Source organism: Alexandromys fortis, unplaced genomic scaffold, assembly GCF_014885135.2.
Source record: "Alexandromys fortis isolate MF-2015 unplaced genomic scaffold, M_Fortis_MF-2015_v1.1 scaffold_239, whole genome shotgun sequence".
Taxonomy (NCBI): Eukaryota; Metazoa; Chordata; class Mammalia; order Rodentia; family Cricetidae; genus Alexandromys; species Alexandromys fortis.
In genome coordinates, this window is record NW_026068120.1 from 1,076,286 (window position 1) to 1,097,636 (window position 21,351).

General features: G+C 40.3%; 1 protein-coding gene across 1 annotated transcript in view; it reads left to right on the forward strand.

Moving 5' to 3' along the window:
• Positions 1–21,351, forward strand: part of Prkdc (protein kinase, DNA-activated, catalytic subunit) — a 156,463-nt gene that overhangs the window by 98,649 nt on the left and 36,463 nt on the right. Inside the window, exons 58-66 of the mRNA XM_050125161.1 lie at positions 1,263–1,452; positions 2,565–2,780; positions 6,184–6,296; positions 8,453–8,584; positions 10,705–10,884; positions 14,516–14,721; positions 18,516–18,654; positions 19,578–19,766; positions 20,335–20,559. Coding sequence (XP_049981118.1) covers positions 1,263–1,452; positions 2,565–2,780; positions 6,184–6,296; positions 8,453–8,584; positions 10,705–10,884; positions 14,516–14,721; positions 18,516–18,654; positions 19,578–19,766; positions 20,335–20,559 — 1,590 coding nt within the window. The remainder of the gene's footprint in view (positions 1–1,262; positions 1,453–2,564; positions 2,781–6,183; positions 6,297–8,452; positions 8,585–10,704; positions 10,885–14,515; positions 14,722–18,515; positions 18,655–19,577; positions 19,767–20,334; positions 20,560–21,351) is intronic.

Consider the following 21,351-nt stretch of genomic DNA (forward strand, 5'->3'; position numbering starts at 1 on the left):
CATTGCTAACTATGGCATCAGCCCTCTAATGTAGAATATAGGGGTAGAAGAATGGCTTCTCTCTATTGTGATTATTTTTTCCACTTTTTAAGTAAGTGTTTGTTTAGAAGAGGGATCTTCTGGGGACTGGAGAGATATCCAGAGGACATGGGTTCAATTCCCAGTAGCCACATGGTGGCTCACAACCATCTGTGATGAGATCTGGTGCCCTCTTCTGGCCTGCAGGCAGACATGCAGACAAAACAGTGTCTATATAATAAATAAAATGTATGCCTCAACACCTGGCTTTAAAAAAAAAAAAAAGGTTCTTCTGGCCAGGTATGGCAGTACACGCCTTTAATCCCAGCACTTGGAAGGCAGATTTCTGTAAGTTCAGTTCAGCCTTGTCTACAGAGTTAGTTCCAGGACAGCCAGGGCTACACAGAGAAACCCTGTCTTGAAAAACCAATAATAATAATAATAATAATAATAATAATAATAATAATAATAACAATAATAATAATAGAGGCTGGAGAGATGGCTCCGTGGTTAAGAGCATTGCCTGCTCTTCCAAAGGTCCTGAGTTCAATTCCCAGCAACCACATGGTGGCTCACAACCATCTGTAAAGAGGTCTGGCGCCCTCTTCTGGCCTTCAGGCATACAGACAGAATATTGTATACATAATAAATAAATAAATATTTAAAAAAAATAATAAAGGTGACGCAAAGATTTTCTAGGGACTGTAGATTGTAGATGTAACTATTGGTAGAGTGTTCGCCTGGCATGTAGGAAGCCTTAGATTCAGTTCACAGCAGCATATGAACTAGGTACCGTGGTGCATATACATGGGAGCTAGAGTCAGGGGGGGGCGGAAGTTGAAGGTTATTCTTGGTTATATCTAGAGGTCAAAGTCAAAGTATTCTACCTATCCCAAAAATGAAAGAAGGAACCGGGTGGTGGTAGTGCACACTTTGGATTCCAGCACTTGAGAGGCGGGTAGGTCTCTGTGAGTTCGAGGCCAGCCTAGTTTACAGAAGGAGTTTCAGGACAGCCAAGGCTACACAGAGAAACCCCGTTTTCAAAAACCAAAAAAGAAAGGAGGGTTCTTCCTCAGTTGCTTCTCGAAGTGACAGTACGTATCTGCTAATGGTACTGCTGAATTTTATCGTTTGTTTTTGTGGCGCTGGGAATTGACCTGAGAGCCTCACTCATGCCAGGCAAGCATGGAAATATTTCAGTGTCACTGTGAAAGAAACATTTTCTTTAATTCCTCTTTCTATAGGAATATACTATAGAGCCTGACTGGCGTTTTCGAAGCACTGTTCTCACTCCACTGTTTATGGAGACCCAGGCCTCTCCAAGTGCTCTCCATGCCCAAACCCAGGAAGGGGCCCTCTCAGACCGAAGGCAGAGGCCTGGGCAAGTGCGGGCCACCCAACAGCACTATGATTTCACCCCGACACAAACTACAGGTAACAAGTCACCAGACATCCTGTTGCAAGGACAGAAACTTTCTGTGAGAGAAATAAAGGAATAAGATAAAGTCACAGAGGCCACAAGGAAGATGTGCCAGTCAGAGGGGAAAGGGAGAGAGGTTTCTGGAGGAGTCAGCTCTGCCGAGAGGAAGGGGCAGCTGTTGGGGCCCAGTGGAGGCGATGGAGAAGGACTGAAGCAGTTACGGCGCCTCACTGCTGTCCCAGGAGAGGTTCTGGATGGCGGTCATGGGAGCGGACTTACTGCTAGTGAATCATACGTTTAAAAATGGCTGATGGGGTGTTTCTGTATGCTTCTTCCACAGTTTTTAAGGGAGAGAAAGACATTATTTTAGAAAAGAATAATAATCTGATTGTAGCTAGCCATGCTTATTTTGGTTTGGTTTGACAAATATGCATTGTATCCAAGGCATCTTAAGAGCAGAGTAGCAGTAAACCAGATTCATTTACTGATGTCAGTAATTTATTGGACTATTCTTCTCCAGTGGATTAATTACTTTGATATGTAAAATATAAATCACAGAGTAAAATAGCTTAATCCTTTTTAAAAGATTTATTTTTATTTTTGTGTTTGAGTGCTTTGCCTCCATGTATGCATGTAGTACGTACAGTACCTAGTACAAGCTAGAGTCAGGCTAGATCTCCTGAAACTGGAGTTACAGTCAGTTGTAAACTCCCATGTGGGTAAGGAGAACTGAACCCAGCTCCTCTGCAGGGTCAGCAAGGGCTCTTAACCACTGAACCACCTCTCCAGCCCACTTAATCATTTTGTATAAACATTTCAGTGTTTTTCTTTATATAACTTGTTTCACATTCTGTTGTTTCTGAAAGTAGAACTAGTGTGAACAGTCACTCTAAATTCTTTGACAAGCACTGTAAACGTAAAATGCTGCAGCTGATGATTACAGCTGCGGGAGGGTCGTGAGGCTCAGGTGGCTGGTCTGCTGTGGGTCATACCAAGTACCCTTGACCTCAGCCCGGTGGGTGTCAAAGGTAATTGTGGAGGTCTGGCACTGCAGGGGTGCTCAGCAGGTTTCTACAGGTGCTGCAAGGTAGCAGCATCCTCACTGCTCTGCTCCTGTGTGTTGTAGTGGAAAGGAGCTCATTTGATTGGCTGACTGGGAGCAGCATTGACCCATTGGCGGATCACACAGTCTTCCCTTCAGAATCCTCATCTTCCTCCTTGTTGGTTGCCCACAAGAGGAGTGAAACGTCACAGAGAATACACTGGAAGTCAGTAGGACCTGACTTTGGGATGAAAAAACTGGGCCTTCCTGGTGATGAGGTGGATAACCAAGTGAAAAGTGGTAAGCAAAATGCTGGAACATCTTTAAAATGTATCACACACACACACACACACACCCATGCAGAAGCTTACACGGAGAGAGCGTATTTCTGACTGTCCACATTTCCTTGAAAGCTGCAAGGAAAATCATTAAAATTCAACACATTAATCATTGTTTGGACCCTTACCATGTTGGTATTCTTTAAGAAATAGTATGTGCGTGACAGATCCATTAGTTTAGTGACTTTCTGGAACATAAGGGACACAGGTAAGGTAGTAATTTGGGTACAATTAGTAAGCCCAGTCTCAGGGGTAAGAGTTTAAATCCAGACACAGTGTGGAGCAAGCCTTTGGAAAGACTGGATAGAGGAAGGGTATTTGAGAAGAGCCTGGAAGCTTAGGACGTAGGAAGAGAAATGACGAAAAGCATGAAGATAGAATGGTAAGTGATATTTTTGTTGAGTGGAAGAGACTCAAAATTACATCAGCAAGGTCTATGAAGGGCAGAATCCAATCTGAGAGTCCTGTGTAGTCCAGCCAGCTAGATGTCCTGGGAACATGGAGAGTTGTGGAGAATCCTGTAAAGGAAAGAAACAGGGTACTCTAGGAAACCACCACCTGATGGATGGAGTAGAAGCACTCATGAGGACTCTGGTCCCCCTAAAGAGACATATGTGGGTACCACATAGTATGAGAAGAATGACAAAGAAAGAAGCACTATCACTTGGGCCTTAGCAGTTTGAAGGTGAGTAGGTGGGGTGGCCTCCTTTCAGAGCCCATGGGAACCTAACAGGCGGAAGGTCTGGTAGGCCTGCAGACTCAGCCCTGGAAGTGCTGGGGAGACGATAGTTCTTTATAAGACTGAGAACAGTAAGTACCTTGGGGAAATGGGCATGCATTCAGATCATAGAACTAAAGTTAGAAGCAAGCATAGCCAAAAGGAGTCAGAAGTGTAAAATGAAAACACCAGGTTTTACTCCCAACTACCATTTATAGACATCAGTCTCAAATCTATGACTCATATGTTGTTCTCGAAATCTCCCTTTTTAAAAGGAGATGCAGCCATCTTTTTTGCTACTAACCTGCAGTTTTAGGGTGTGCCAAGGAACTTTCTCTGCATCCCTTCCTCCTTACTTGCTGTTTCTCAGGACTCTTCCTTCTTAGAATGCAGAGCCATCTGTCTTGCTGTAAGGTTGGACTCTCACCCAAAAGGAAGACCTTCTTAACTGTCCTCTGACACCTTCCCATGCCCATCCAAGATCCTTAGATGCATGCCACTTTCCCTGATACTTTCTCTGACAAACTACTAAAGACAGGTCCGCGTTAGGGCACTTCTGGACTATTTGGCCTCCTTATTGAATGGAACTTAAGCTGAGACTTAAGAGGACAGTTACTGAAGGTAGTAGCAGTTGTCCATGACTCACTGATCTGCAGGATTGCCTGATTTAAAATGAGTGTGTGTGGTATAGGTGAAATCGGTGGTCTGTGCAGACATTAAGGAAAGAGGTAAAACTTAATTGGAAACATTTTTTTGTGAGTTTTATGTATGGATTTGGAAAAGCTTAAGTCATAGATCTAAAGTAAAATAAATGATAATATATTAAATATATTTGAATCTGCCCTTATATTTTTTATAGTTTTAAAATATTCACATACTATGAGAGCAGTTCTTAAAGTATGATGAATTAGGACTTTGTTTATCATCATTAAAAAGAAATGTAGTTTAAAAAATAGAAATAGTCCTTAGTTTAAGTGTTACTTCACAAATAATAATTCTCTTAAGACTTTTTTCAGTGTTAGGTTAGAACCTAACACCTTGACTGCTGGATTCCCCAGCCCTGACTTTTACACCTTATTTTATTTTTTTGTGATGCTGTTGAATAAAGCCTGGAGTCTCACACATGCTAATCAACCACTTTGAGCTACACTCTCTCCTGTTGTTTATATTTTTATTTGTCTTGATTATTGAGATCAGTTGCATATGCACAGAAACTAAAGAGTCAAACACTTCTCAAAAGCTAAGTAGAAAAAAAAAGCCAGTTTTCCTATCTACAAAGCCAAATCCCAGAGGCAGTCCCCTATAAATAACCCTGTTAGTGTTCAGTAACTCTGAGCAGTGGTTTTATTTTCTTAAGATTTATTTTTATTTTATTTTTGTGTATGTGTGTATCTGTGTAAGTCAGTGCCATGTGTGTGCAGGTGCCTTCAGAAGCCAGAAGGGGTGTTGGATCTCTTTCAGCTAGTTACAGGTCTCATGCATTCTCATGGATGCTGGGAACTGTACTCAGGTCCTCTGGATGAGTAGCTGTCTCTCCAGCCCAGGCAGTGATTTTATAGTGCTGCTTTTCCCGATATCATTCTTCATTGTCTTCTGGTTTCACATGACTGACGTTTGAGGTTTTCTGTTGTCCTTACCCTTCTTATGGCGCATTCATGCCTTGTCATAGCCGGAGGTCTCATCCTCTGTGTAATTATGTCTTAGCATCTGTCTCCTCGGTGCTTGATTTTTCGTCTTACTTTGACAAAAAAATCTACTTGTAATTGGGTCGTTTTGTATATGATCATTTTTTCCCTGAGTGTTGATAACTATTTTGGCTTATGCTTAGATCTTTGAATGTTTATCATCAAATTTCCATGAATTATACTCTTATTGTGTCCCAATATAAATATTTTTCTTCTTTGAAATATATGTCATTATTACATTTGTGTGTGTATGTCTGTACACATGTTCTTGTGCCTACCCTCAGTGCCATGACTCATGGTCAAAGAACAACTTTAGAAGTCTGTTCTCTGTCATGTGTTTGGGGGCATCAAACTCAGATCATCAGGGTTGGCAACACGCTCCTTTACCAACTGAGTCATCTTGCCAGCCATATTTTGTCTTAAGTTTCTTCCAGGTCTTCCTTTTCCAGCCTCATTCCTGGCTATTGTATGGAGAACCTCTCCTCTTTCAGTCTTACCTTTCGTGGACCTAATTATTCCACCTTGATTGATAACTCTTTAGATACTACTGAAGAAAGACAACTACAAGTTTCCGAGTTGTCTCAGCACTATTTTCTGGGCTGGCCTTTTCCACCTCACACTTTATACCAGACCTGCTGATTGTCCTTGCTTTCCCTCGGGTGGTGCTGGTTGCAGCAGACCCTGAGTCTTTGGACTGTGCCACACTGTGTCCTTGCTTTGTCCACCACTTAATTGGGATTTCCTGGGACAGGTACAACTCTTGTTCCTTATAGGTCAGAACGGCTAGTCAGCCGTGTCTGCTATTCCTTATGGGTTTGTGTCCTTAGCAGATTACTAAATTATAATTTAAAGTAGAGATAAACACACACTTTCACTTTGGGGTATCCTGGGAAAGAGTGGAAGTCAATTGCACATGTTGTTTAATTGGCCATGAGTAGATAAACCTGCTTTATATTCTTCAGGTCCTCACAATCGAGCAGAAATTCTGAGGTTACGCAGAAGATTTTTAAAGGACCAAGAAAACCTCAGTTTGCTCTATGCCAAAAAGGGCCTCATGAAACAAAAACTAGAGAAGGTTTGTATTTTCTTGAATTCAGTACCTATTTTGCATCACAGAGAACTTACTACGGAAATAAATCCTGTCATCCATTGGTCTTCATAATCACAGGAGTAGCACTGCACAAGTCCCTTCTGACATTACTAGGCATAAAGGACATTCATGACACCTGCTAAGAAATGGCACCTTCCTAAATCCTTGTCTGCAAGGTTCCCAGGGCCATAGGACTAACTGACTCCTCTCTGCTCACCACTACTTAGCTTTACTTTCTCTGTGCAGACTGGCTTTGTATATGGGTAGAAATGCGAGTGCTGGTCATTGCTCTTACAGCTCTCGCTAATTCTGTTCTTTAGGGACAGATGCACAACTACTGTAATTCAGGACCTGAAACTGTAGTGGGAGTGAGAGCCATGGGACCTGGAAAATACTGCATGGCTGTTAGGGCTACCAGACAACCCAAAAGCTTCCATGGATACACAAGTAGAACATGAGTATTTTGGCGGGGAGGGGCATGAGGTCTCATTATATAGACCAGACTGGCCTGGAACCCCAAGGGGTACACCTGTCTTTGCCTCATAAGTACATGTGCCATCATGCCCAGTGAATTAATTTGTAATATGCAGAAATAATGAACAAACTTGTTTAGTTTATAGCTTCAGTTTTACTTAGAAAGCAGCAATAACCAAATTACCAACAGTTAACATAGATTGTGATTAAAGACTCCTATTGTTATTATAATTCAGTGTGATCCCTTAGCCACTTGACTTCCAGATATAAGTAGGTAGTGTTTGGATGGTTCCTCTGCTTTATTTATTTATTTATTTATTTATTTATTTATTTATTTATTTTTATTATGTATACAACATTCTGCCTCGATGTATGCCCGCACGCCAGAGGAGGGCGCCAGATCTCAGTACAGATGGTTGTGAGCCACCATGTGGTTGCTGGGAATTGAACTCAGGACCTCTGGAAGAGCAGCCAGTGCTCTTAACCTCTGAGCCATCTCTCCAGCCCCCTCCTCTGCATTTTTAATGGCGATGAAATAAGCAGTTCTTGAGTTTTTCTTTTTTGTTTTCTCCTTGTCTCTGTAATAGAACAGTTGTTTGTTTGCTTGCTTGTTTGAAGACTGCACTTGAAAATGGGGTATATTCAGCACCTTCTCTGGCTCCAGTGCTTCCTCGGAAAAATAGGTCTGATAAAGCCTGATACCCTGCCTGAAGGAAAGGCAGCATCTTGTCATCAGAAGCATGAGAAATCAGAACTGTTGAATAGAGAATGCAAGGATGACAGGTTTAAGGCCCCTGTCTACAAACAATCAAGAAGTTAGTCAGATATGGCAGAACATTGAAGTGTAGATCAACCTGGTGTCTATGAAACAGATACTCAGTGGTGAAGCTGCCAGCCAGTCATTAGACATTAGAAGTCCATGTTTTTGTATTTGCATTCATTGATAAATGTTTCTGAAGCATGATACTCAGAAATTATAGTAAGTGGCAGCCATGAAGAGATGATTTGTTAATGGGCTAGGTCCAGTACATGACACACAAAAAGACAAGTAGAGATTATAAAGTACTCCAACAGAACTAAGCTATGAACACATCTATGGAAAGTGTCTCTGGAGAGACCCCTGAGATTGGAACTGCTGATGAGGGAAAAGTTGAAGGCACACTGAGAGGCGTGCAGGGACTGAGGAGTATACATGTGAGTGAGTGCGGCATCACTGTGGACCTTAGACAAGGCATCCTGTTTGAGGGTTAGAAAGGAGCCTAGCTCAGATGTATACTTTTGTGGATATTCAGATTCAAATTTTTCAGTTAAACCAAATTTTTCAAACTGACCAAACTATAGTATGATTAAATTATTACTTTTATACCAAAGATGTGTTCTGGCAATTTGATTTTGCATACCTGCTTGATCTTCTTTAGTTTGGCTGGGTTTTTGTTTATTTGGTTGATTGGTTTGTTTGTTTGATTGGTTAGATTTTTGGTTTGTTTGTTTGTTTGTTTGTTTGTTTGTTTGTTTGGTTTTGAAGCAAGGTAGCCTAAACTGGCCTCAACCAAAGGTGACTTTGAACCTCCCTATCCTTTTACCTCCTAAGCATGCACTACCACACTTGGCGTACTTGGTTTTCCTACATGAAATCTGTTTTCACTCTTTGCTTCTGGTGATTTTAGGATATCAAGAGTGAGTTAAAAACGAAGCAGGATGCCCAGGTTGTTCTGTACAGAAGCTATCGTCATGGTGACCTTCCTGACATCCAGATCCAGCACAGCAGTCTCATCACCCCCTTGCAAGCTGTGGCCCAGGTCTGCCCACATACTGCGTTTTATGTTCACGTTAGAAGCTCCATTTGTGGTTCCAGGGGTCTGTACTCTTTCTAGAAAAAAATGGTTTTAAAGGGGGGTGTTTCCCTTAAATGGTAGTTTCAATTTAATTTAATTCCTAGTTTTGTGAAATTTTTTTGTCACATGAGGAGACCCTACTGTAGACGTTAACTAGAAGCATGCACTAACACTGGGTGCCATGTTAGGCACTGAGCTCTCAGCCACAAGGCCTTCCTCTTTAAAATCAGATTGACATTTATGTTTCTTATCCAGTATCATATTGGAATAATGGGAAGAAGTCAGTGTAAATTTTGAAGTGATAAATAAGCCATTTAGATCAGTGTCTTGTATGCTTTTTGTTTGATCTAAATAATCTGCGTTGACAGGAATTTCTTTTTTAAAACCGTATTGTACATGTACCCTTCATCAAGCTTCCACCACTGGAGACAGCTTATGTGACTGTAGCAAAAGATTGCACACTCAACCTAGATGTAGCTGTGTTAAAAAACTAGAGCCCTTAGCTGGGCTGTGGTGGTGCATGCTTTTAATCCTAGCACTCGAGGTAGGTGGATCTCTGTGAGTTGAAGGCCAGCCTGGTCTGCAGAGCTAGTTTCAGGATACCTAGGACTGTTATACAGAGAAACTCTGTCTCGAAAATCAATCGATCAATAAGTCAATAAAATAAAAAAATTAAAATTAAAAAGTTTAGTAATGCTTAGAATATATGGCAAAAGTTACAGGTGCCTCTAAGTGTGGGGCAAGAACAAGACCCTCGTCTTCCTCTAATCTCTTATTTCTCAGTCCTGTAGTGTTCTCCATCCTGTCCAAAGGCATCATGATGTGCAGTGCTATTGGCAGATCACAGGCCTAAGATTGTATCAAATCAGCTCATCCCTTTATGTGCATATAAAACAAAACTGGGGCACTTTTTTTTTACAAAGAGGCAAGACTTTTTTTTTCCTTCTGTTCTCTAAGGAGGGATGTACTGATTGATATTTCTAGTTCCGGTACTTTATTAAACAAATGTTTGTGTATGGAATACCTGCTATATGCCAGCAACTTCTTTAAGTGACATGGTGCAGTGTTGTGTGAGCCAGGCTAGGCTTCTTGTCCTGTTTTAGAAAATACTTGGGAGCCATGGTATCTGTCACAGGCCCAGCAGGCAGCACTGCCTGCTGCTGAGGTCATTGTTTTTTGGGTTGGGTTTTATTTTTTGCATTTTTAAATTAATTAATTAAATATTTGGAGATGTTGTTTCCCTTCAAAGCCCTGGCTATCCTGGAACTCACTGTGTTAGCTGGACTGGCCTTGAACTCACAGTGATACACCTACCTCTGTTTCGTGTTGGGACTAATGGTGTACAGCACCGTCCCCAACTAAGAGGATTTTTATTTCAGTGACTGCAACTGGTCTAACAGAGTGAGTGTTTAGAATTCTCCAACAATGAAGGAATTTGTACGTAGCTCTCAGGAATCAGTGGTCAGTTAACAAACCTGCTGACTACTACGTGCTGAATGAAAGCACACAGGCTGATAAAATACTAGGATCTAGCAATAATTCTTACTATTTTCTAAAATTTTATATAGTAACATTATAAATGTTTAAACAAGAATTTTTGCTTAAAGGACAAATCATATTTGTGTGGCTTTGACGTTGCTTTTGTAAAATAGAGTACTTGTTCAATTTTATTCTTATATGTGTGTGTGCCTTCACTAAACAAGTATAGAGAGCTAGGAAGTGTTCATGAAATGTTCACTGCGCAGATGTTGCATGCATACATGCATCAGGACAGTGCCATGGAGCCCTGTCGAAGTCATTCTTCAAGGTCTTCGCAAGCATGATACCACACACTTGACAGCTTAGTCTCCACACAATTTGAAGCATTGAGGTCCTAGCTTGAACTGTGACTGTTTGCTTATCATAATCCACATCAAGCCAGAAGTAATTGACTAAATTCTAGGTGCCCTTCCCCTTGTATAATAGCCTGTTCAAATCCTGTGAACTGGATGTAGACATGGAATATTTTTAACAGTTGGTAATTAAAGTAAAGCTCTAAAACACTACTTCAGGTCTGATTTATGTTTCTTTTTTATTTTTAACAGAAAGACCCAATAATTGCAAAGCAACTCTTCAGCAGCTTGTTTTCTGGGATTTTAAAAGAAATGAATAAATTTAAGACAACATCTGAAAAAAACATCATCACTCAAAATTTGCTTCAAGACTTCAACCGTTTCCTTAATTCCACTTTCTTATTCTTCCCACCCTTTATCTCTTGCATCCAGGTAAAAGTTTGCACACACTTCTTTTTGGTCCTATGCTCCTGTCTGACACCTCATGCCCTAAGCTGAAACTCGAGAAACAAGGTGTTTAGCAGTGAATGTGTTTTTAGGGTATCTCTTCTAAGTGGGCACATATGTCTTTTGTTCTTTTTGCTCCGCAAACATACCCTTGTATATAACAATAATCCAAAACAAAACTTGTGTCTTTTAATAAGCCAGTCTCTTTAGTATTTTGATTAAACTCTGTGCGTATGCGTGTGTGTGCGTCTGTGTGTGTGCATGTGTGTGAATGTTTGCCTCCATGTGTACCTGTACACAACATATGCCTGGTACCTGCAGAGGTTATAAGAAGGTATCAGATCCCCTGGAACTGGAGTTCCAATTGTTGTGAGCCAGCATGTGGCTGCTGGGTATTGAACTTGAGTCCTCTGGAAGAGCAGCCAGTGCTTTTAACCATTGAGCCATCTTTCTAGCCCCACCTACCTTATTTTTTGGATTAGTGTTTCTTGCTACTCCTGGAACTCTGACTAAGCTAGGTCAGCTGGCAGGCAAACTCCTTTCTGCCTCCAGGTACTGGAATTCTAGGTGTACTCAGCGTTTTACGTGGGTCCTAGGCATCTGAACTCAAATCTTCATGTTTGCGTGGCACAGAATTTAACAACTAAGCCGTTTCCTGAGGCCCTAAACCCTTTATTTTGTTTAGTTGTTTTGTTTGGTAGTATTTCAGCAAATTTTTCCTGCCTTGAGGTGTTGATTGAGCACATGTCTGGCTTTGTTCTAAGTGATGTTGTCACAGCCTTGAGGAGACATATGCCACCCCAAACTTCCGTTCTTCACAAGTATCACCAACAAACATAAGACAAAGACTAAACTATATGCTTGAGTGATACAGAACTATTAAAATCGTACAGAATGGTAATCTAGCAGATTACGTAAATGGCCTTTGATTGGGTCAGGTATGCTGTCATTACAGATATCTAGTATTGGGTCAGAGAAGTCTTCCAAGGAGACTCATTTGCAGCAGAGAACGCAGTATAAGTACACTTTCAGTTATTACTTCAGTATACGTACCAGATTCTCATATTTAACTAATGAAAATGAGCATGAAAACTCAGCAAGGAAAGGCCCCTGACACCAAACATCATCACTTGAGTTTTATCCCCAGGACCCACATGACAGAGGGGAGAACTGACTCCCATAGTTGTCCTCTGACCTCCACATACATGCACATGTTATACATTTACCCACTCACGTACACACATACATGTGCAATAAATTGTAACAGGAACAAGCCAGCTGCTTGTCGTCCCAGCTGCCCCGCTAGCTTACATCTGAAATAGTCACACAGAAACTGTGTTCATTTAAACACTGCCTGGCCCATAGTTCTAGCCTCTTATTGGCTAACTTTCACATCTTGATTCAACCCATTTCTAATAATCTGTATGTCACCACAAGCTTGTGGCTTACTGGGAAAGATTCAGCATGTCTGACCTGGCAGGTCCATGGCGGCTCTCTCTCTGCTTTTCTTCCCAGCATTCAGTTCTGTCTACTCCGCCTACCTGAGTGCTGCCCTATCAAAAGGCCAAGGCAGTTTCTTTATTCAACCAATGAAAGCAACACATAGACAGAAGAACCTCCTATACCAATAAATAGGAATTTTTAATCTTTAAAATGATGTTAGGAGAGAGAGAGCAGAGTCAGCAGTTAGTAGTGCTTCCTGCTTTTCCAGAGAACCTGAATTCAGTTCCCAGCATCTAAGTCAGGTGGCTCACAACTACCTGTAAATACAGCTCGAGGGGATCCAATGCCTACTTCAGGCCTTCATGCGTACCCAAAGTCACATGACATATATTCACACAGACATATACACATACAGTAAAGTAAAAATCTTTTTAAATTTTAGCATTTTCCATTTTTATTGTTTTTGATACATTTATTTATTTATTTATTTATTTATTTATTTATTATGTGTACAACATTCTGCCTCGATGTATGCCCACATGCCAGAGGAGGGCGCCAGATCTCAATACAGATGGTTGTGAGCCACCATGTGGGTGCTGGGAATTGAACTCAGGACCTCTGGAAGAGCAGCCAGTGCTCTTAACCTCTGAGCCATCTCTCCAGCCCTGTTTTTGATACATTTTTAATTAAAATAGAATTCATCTTTTTCCCCCTTTCCTTTCCGTCCTCCAGCCTATCCCACTACCATTCCCAGTCTCAAACTGATAGACCCTCTTTTGGCTACTATTGTCAAATATATGTATAGTGTATGTATTTGTTTTTGTTTTGTTTTGTTTGTTGTTGTTGTTGGTTTTTTTTTTTTGAAGACAGGGTTTCTCTGTAGCTTTGGAGCCTGTCCTGGAACTAGCTCTTGTAGACCAGGCTGGCCTCGAACTCACAGAGATCTGCCTGCCTCTGCCTCCTGAGGGCTGGGATTAAAGGCGTGCGCCACCATCACCCAGCTAGTGTATGTATTTGTATACATAAATTCATCAGTACCATCTGCTGAGTTGGTTTTATTGTTTGTGTGTATATGGTTTCAAGGATGACCACTTTGTATGGAATAACCAATAGGAGAGCTCATTCCTGGGCGAGGCTAACTCTCCCTTGCCCATCCAGGGGTAGAGATGATGAAATTGTCCCTTTCCGTGTTAGTATGTCTCTGTGATGGTCTCTGTTTTCTCTAAAGTGAAGCTTCCTTGATGAGGGGTGATAGCTACACTCATCTCTGACTATAGAGTAAGATTTGGAATACAGTAAGGAATTATGCTGGTCTAGAAAAGTGGCAGTAGCAGATTTTTTTCTAATATATAGGTTTCCGATACTCAATGCTATTGAGTGAGTCTTACGTCTATTTAAATAGCTGCTGGTTACCACCAGCGTGTGAATATTTTCTGTGTCTTAAGCATAAAAGTTTGTTGACTGAAATATAGTTTTATTTTGGTTTTCTTTCTTGTATTATTAGCCCTTTCTAAAGATGACAGACATTTTTATTTGTTTGCTTTGGAAATCTTCTGGTCTTCATCTCAGCAGCCACATGTATATGTGTTACAACTTCAAGGGGAGCTTGGGACCAAGTTCTTAGGGTGCTATATAAGTCCAGATGTGTGCAGAGAGTTGCATGTACACCCCAGTCTGTTTGGAATGCTACAGTAAACATCTTCTGAATAGTGAGTTGAGGGTATTTCTCATAACTTTGTTTATAGGCCATTTTCATAATTCATGAAATCATCTTTCCAAATGTCATTAAATAATTTAGCCTCTTGATAGAAAGATGTTTGCAAAGACTAATAGGCAGGTCAGTATACCCACTTTTTGATAAATAAATATAAAATCTATTTTCAGCTGCTTTTCTTAACAACAGAAGCTAAGTGCATAAATATTCCTATAAATTAGCACTTTTTGGAATGCTTGGATTGGAAATTTAAGAGTAAAAGGTTTGTTTTTTCCCTTTGCACAAATTGAGTGTTGATAAGAATTTTGCTAATAGAATTGCACAGAGACACTTTCCTGATATCAGTAGTGTCTACTACTACTGATTAGGGCAAAGTAATTTCTCTTATATTTAATAAAATGAAACAATCACTTGTGATGATGTCATCCAAATTTTAAACAGCTATATGTGGTTTTATAGGAAATCAGTTGCCAACACCTAGACTTGCTGAGTCTTGATCCGGCTGCTGTTCGAGTGGGGTGCCTGGCCAGTCTGCAACAGCCTGGAGGTATCCGTCTTCTGGAAGAGGCGCTACTCCACCTGGTCCCAGAACAGCCACCTACCAAACGAGTCCGGGGCAAGACTTGCTTGCCACCTGATGTTCTGCGGTGGATGGAACTTGCTAAGTAAGCTTGGGATGGACCATTCTTGGGGTAACAATAAATTAACTAAAGTGACACACTAAAAAAATGAGCTGGTACGGAGGCTGCAAAGCTGGCCCGGTGGTTAGAAGAACTTGAGAATACTCAAGCTCAGGTTCCTAGTATCCATGCTGGACAATTCATAACCACCCATAAATCCAGTCCCGGGGTAGCCAACATTATTCTGGCCAACACACACACACACACACACAATCTTTTTTTTCTTCCTCTTTTATTGAGCTAGTAAAAACATTTCAGGGGCTGGAGAAGTGGCTCAGAGGTTAAGAACACTGGCTGCTCTTCAGGAGGTCCTGAGTTCAGTTCCCAGCAACCACATCTGTAATGGGACCTCATGCCCTCTTCTGGCATGCAGGCAGACATGCGGGCAGAACACTGTATACATAATAAATACATAAAATCTTAAAAAAAAAAATTCAGTCTGAGTTTTAGTCTGTATATCAAAAATGGCTGCCATGAAAAATATTTTGCTTAAAGAAACATTAACTGTGTTTTAACTGTATTATTTTAATGTTACACAATTGTCTAGATTCATTATTATCTACCATAGTTATCTTCCTGTTAAGTATCTGTAGCTAGGTATTTATAGTTCCTAATGGTTCCTGATGTTTTTATAGCTTTGCTAAGATGAATAATGGATAACTCATTATTTTTAGCAGTACTCAAAATTGCAGAAACTGTTCAATACAGTTACTTTATTTGGAAATACAAATTCTGCTATATATGCCATTTCGTGTGATGTCTGATTCATCCTTTTTCTTGGTTTTAGCATATGATAGCCTAGCCTAATCTTGAGAAGGATGCTAAGTCAGAGTTCAGAGGGCCTTCAAGATGGCTCGGGTAAAGGCACTTGCCACATGAACCTGACGACTATGGTTCAATCCCCAGATCCCACGTTTCACAAAACCATCTCCTGAGAGTTGTGCACTGACCTCCAGGCGCACACACATACACACACACACACTCACACACACACACACACACACACGTATGCACAAAGATTTTAAGTCAGCCGGGTTGACATTTGTGAGTTCAATCCCTGATACTGCAAAAAAAAAAAAAAGTCCCCTAGAAAATGTATATACTTTTAAACATAATTAACTGGAACATCAAGTAGTAGAACAAGGAGAGTGCTAAGAAGGGAAAGATACAGGGCTAGGATAATCCAAAGAATACTTCCTTGTAGGAGCTATTTTTTCCCACTGCTTCAGATATATGGTTCCACAATGGATGACATCTTGTATCAATGTTTTCATGGAATAAGAACATATATACATGCTTGTATACACACACACAGGGGAGGGCAGAGAGAGAGAAATGGGCATTATGAAGCACAAGTGTAAAACCAGCACCTGGGAGACGAGTTCAAGGCTATACCATGTCTTGAAGTGTGAGCTGCAGGGCAGAGGAAGGACTGGCTAAGACTTTAGGTTCATTGCAGAACATTTTCCTGGTATGCTTGAGTTTCTGGCTTCCATTCAGGGGAGGGAGGGAGGGAAAGGAAGGAAGGAAGGAAGGAAGGAAGGAAGGAAGGAAGGAAGGAAGGAAGGAAGGAAGGAAGGAAGGAAGGAAGGAAGGATACAACTTTTACAGGCTCAAACTTGACATATTTGTTTCTAACTTTATTTAATAGTTTAGCCTTTTCTTGCTGTATTATGGTTATCATTTTGATCAAGTTCTAGTAAACATTTGGGAGCCAGGTTAAGGTGAAGATGGGAATTTCTTTCTTTGCTTGTGGATAATACCTCTTTCTGTCCTCAACTTCTGACTATGAACTGCTGTTGTTCAACACCTATGTGTCAACCTCTGTCTCTGACCTTTGACCTCTAGCATATGGGCAGTAAAAGAACCATGTCAGTTTAATCTGAGTTTGGATTTAGTGAGTTCATCATTCATAGGGGTTCTGCACAACTTGCTACTCACATGTCTTCCTCTCTTCCCTTGGTCCTTGGGAAAAAAGCTGAGCAAGCACTTTCCCACTGAATTAAAGCCTGAGCAATTCCACCTCTTCCCTCCCCCACCCCCTGCCCTTATAGAGACTTAAGGTCTTGGTAAGTTGTTCAGACTGGCCTTAAGCTCACTATGTAGCCCCTAAGCTAGCTTAGACTTGTAACCCTCCTGCCTCAACTCCCTGATCAGCTAACATTTCATACACCAACTTTCCCAAGCAAAATTTGATTGAGAGATTCGGTGTCCAGGAAGTAAACCAGAATGCAGGAGAACCAGTGAAGAAGTAGTAGTCTCAGGTGTTAGAAGGAGCAGGCACACTTGTTTGTCCCGGCCACCTGGCTAGCTTACACCCGAAATAACCACACAGAAACTGTATTAATTAAAAAACTGCTTGGGCATTAGCTCTAACTTCTTATTGGCTAACTCTAACATATTAGTTTAACCCATCTCCATTCATCTGTGTATTGCTACGTGGCAGCGGCTTAACAGAGATTCTAACCAGTGTCCATCTCTGATGGAAGATCCTTGGCTTCTCTGACTCTGCCCTTCTTCCTCCCAGCATTCAGTTCTGTTTTCTCCACCTACCTAAGTTCCGCCCTATCAACTAGGCCAAGGCAGTTTCTTTATTAACCAACACACAACACACAAACAGAAGGACCTCCTACACCACTCAGGTGACTAGTCTGCTGTCGACAGGAAAAAAATAGGTCGGGTTTGAAAAGAAACTTGAAAGAAGAAGGGAGGGGGCTGGAGAGATGGCTCAGTGGTTAAGAGCATTGTCTGCTCTTCCAGAGGTCCTGAGTTCAATTCCCAGCAACCACATGGTGGATCCAAACCATCTGTAAAGAGATTTGGCGCCCTCCTCTGGCGTGTGGGTATAAATGGAGGCATAATAAATAAATCTTTAAAAAAAAAAAAAAGAAAGAAGAAGGGAATGAACTTTATAAACACTAACTTCAGAATTTCATAGTGATAGAATCTTGCTTAACAAAGTTAAGCTATTGTTTTAACAAAGTTAGCTGTGTAGGTCAGTATTACCTAGAACTCATGATCCTCCTGCCTTACCCTTCTGGTATTGGGATTATAGGCATGCAACACTATGCTGTGCAAGTCAGATTTTTATTAAGAGTAACAGATGAGTAAGTGTTCTAACAATTATTAAAACTACATGGAAAATTTTTGTTCTTAAAATACAGTCCCTTGGAGCATAAACTAAACCACCAATAGGGTGAGAGTTATTCCTTGCTTGTGGATTTTCCTTAGGGCTAGACAGTATCTCCAAATGGCACCACCTTATTTAATGAGACTTTATACATACATAAACTTTTCATATTTTTAAGACAGGTTCTTATAGACAGGTTCTCTATAGTACAGTGTAGTCTGGTCTCAAATTAGTGACCTGCTTTCCAGATTTTTTTTTCAAATACATATTAGAATAATTTGAGATTTTGGGTTAATTAGAGAAGTAAAAATTAAAGGGAGCTTCAAAACTGTTTAATTTTATATTTCCAGAAAAATAAAAATACTGTTTGTAGCGGGGAATAGTGGTACATGCTTTTAATCCCTGCACTCGGGGGAGGCAGAGGCAGGTAGATTCAAGGACCAGCCTGGTCTATAGAGTGAATTCCAGAATAACCAGGGCTATTACACAAGAAACCCTGTCTCAAAAAAAAAATGTGTTTGTATCTCAACTTTCATAAATATTTGGAGTCTTCATTCAACATTAATGTAAATTGTGTGATATTCACTGATCTGGACTTTCTTGGCTTGCTTGCTATTTATTTATTCTCTCTCTCTCTTTTTTTTTAAAGACTGTATCGATCAATTGGGGAGTATGATGTCCTCCGTGGCATTTTTGGCAGTGAGTTAGGAACAAAGCAGGACACTCGGAATGCACTATTAGCAGAAGCCAGAAGTGATTATTCTGAAGCTGCTAAGCTGTATAATGAGGTAAAACCAGTCTCTGGCAAATATATCAGTTCCTTAAACACCTTGGCTCTGTACATATAAAATTACCTGCTAACTTTAATGTTTAAGATAAATAACTAAATGTGGTTTTATAATAACCAATTGTGACATGATTGTTACTGTGTCTTGCTCTTTTTAAAGCAACATTGAAAAGGCAAAGCATTTCATAGACTACGAAGTACAGAACACTATACAGTACTTCTGTGGCCGCTGCTATGTTTACCATTTCTATGGGGGTATTGCTTTCCTTCACTTAAAAATTATGGTAAAGTGAAATAGACTTTGTGATTTTTGATATAGTCTGGTTTTGTACGTCTTATTTTATTTCAAGTTGGCCAAGATAGTAGGTGTCAAACTTTAGGATCTGCAGCCTATAAAACTATTGAGTGAATGATCTTAGCTTTGACGCATACAACAGTTTGCAAATGTCCTCAACTTTCTATTTTAACTCTAAGAACATGTTAAGTGATAGATAATGCACAGTCTTGACTTAAAGCAAATTATGCATCACTTAACTGGCTTTCCTGGTGAGTTCTCAGTAGGATGAATTTCTTCCCATTAGTGTCTTTTTTGTTTGTTTTGGGGTTTGAGACAAGTTCTTACTTTGTAGTCCTAGCTATCCTGGAACTCACAGAGCTCTGCCTGCCTCTACCTCCTGAGTGTAAGGATTACAGGTATGTACCACCATGCCTGGCCTCATTTCTTACCATAAGGTTCTTTCATTTTATTTTGTTTTTTTCTTCTATTCATTGTTATTTGAATATTACCTCATTTCTCTCATGTTGCCATAAATATGAAATGATTGTCTTTAGTATGTATGTTATAATACCCTTCTTTTAAAAATGTATTTGTATCTATATTTTTTCAACTCCAAAAAAAAAATAACTCTCTTTTTTTTCTCCCAGGCTTTAAATAAACAGGAGTGGGTGGATGGTGAACCCACAGAGGCTGAGAAAGAGTTCTGGGAACTGGCATCCCTTGACTGTTACAACAACCTGTCTGAATGGAAACCACTTGAATACTGTTCTACAACTAGTGTAGGTAGTGAAAATCCTCTAGACCTGAGTAAAATATGGAGCGAACCATTTTACCAGGTGTGTAGAATTATTTTTTAGTAACTGAAGTAAATGTTCTAAATAGTAATGGGTTTTCCAGTTAATATAACTACTTTAAAATTTTCTAAGATTAAGATAGTAGTTTTGAAGCCTTTGATATTTAAACTCCATGGTGTTAAATTCCGTATCACTTTTTAGCTAGCCATTTCAAAATAAATGGGAGGTGTTTTATAGTAGACATGTCTCTCCCGCTGTCTTCTATGCTACTGAGAAGACAGTCTGCATCGTGTTATCCAGTGAGGCAGTTGCAGGCCCTCCCATGCCCATGCTGCGTCCTTCTCAGGCTGTCGCTCCCCAGTTTGTGTGCCGCCAAGTAGATCCTTTCTTCTCTGGAAAGGATCACGTATTTTGTGATTAGAAGACAATCCATGTTAGATGAACTTGGTTTTAAAATTGTAGTTTTAGGCTACAGCATCAGACATCATTATTTTGGTTCTCAGTCTTAAACTATAAAATAAATTATTCCAAAGAATATTTCAGGTAGAAAATAATTGCTTTCACTCAGATTGGCGCTCTAAGTCGGTAGCGGATTGTTGTTGTTCCGTAGGAGACATATCTCCCGTATGTGATCCGAAGCAAACTGAAGCTCCTGCTTCATGGAGAAGGCAACCAGTCTCTGCTGACGTTTGTGGATGAAGCCATGCACAAGGAGCTGCAGAAGACGATCCTGGAGCTTCAGTATAGTCAGGAGCTGAGTCTCCTTTACATCTTGCAAGACGATATTGACAGAGCCACATACTACATTAAAAATGGCATTCAGATTTTCATGCAGGTAATACAGATGGATCTCTATGATGTATACTGTTTTTACTATAATACTTTGAGTGTCAGTAATCTCGTGCACACATACACACACAGAAGACCCACGCAAACCTGTGTGCTCTCACATGTAGCACCCGTTCTTTCTTTGAATTCTAATAGTGCTCTTTACTTTTCCTCTGTCCCGGTCACTCTTCTCTTCACTGTTGTTGGGGTTCTACTTTTTGTTATTTCTTTAGTTTAATCTTTTTTACACTGTGCGATGTGGAATTTTCTCTGGGATTGTTGTTTAGAAATTTAGTTAATTTATAAGTAAATACATAAACTGATCTAATCTCTCTGTGTGGACACAATGCAGATTGCCATCTCAGTAGTATTAAAAGAGAACATGAATCATTCTTCTGGGTAGTCATACCAGGGAGGTTAATACTTGTTTAAAGATACATTCCAATTGCTTTGAAAGGACTAACTAAAAGTAATATAAGATTTAATACTGCAGAATTTAATTGGGAAATCAATTAATGTGCCCTATGTTCATTTTCTGCCCTTTTTTTGTTTGTTTGTTTGTTTTCATGGTTGTTAGTTGGTTTGTTTCTTTAGTAACCACTAACAGTCTACCAACAATGTTAAGCATAGAAACATAGTCATTTATTTTTTTTTCATTTTAAAGTAAATTAGTAAGCTGACTAGAAAGACGTGGTGTCAGGACTGGAGAGATGGCTCAGTGGAGAAAGTACTTGTTAGCATGAGGACCGAGGTCAGATTCCAGGAGCCGTGTAAAGCTGGATATGGTAGCATCTGTCTG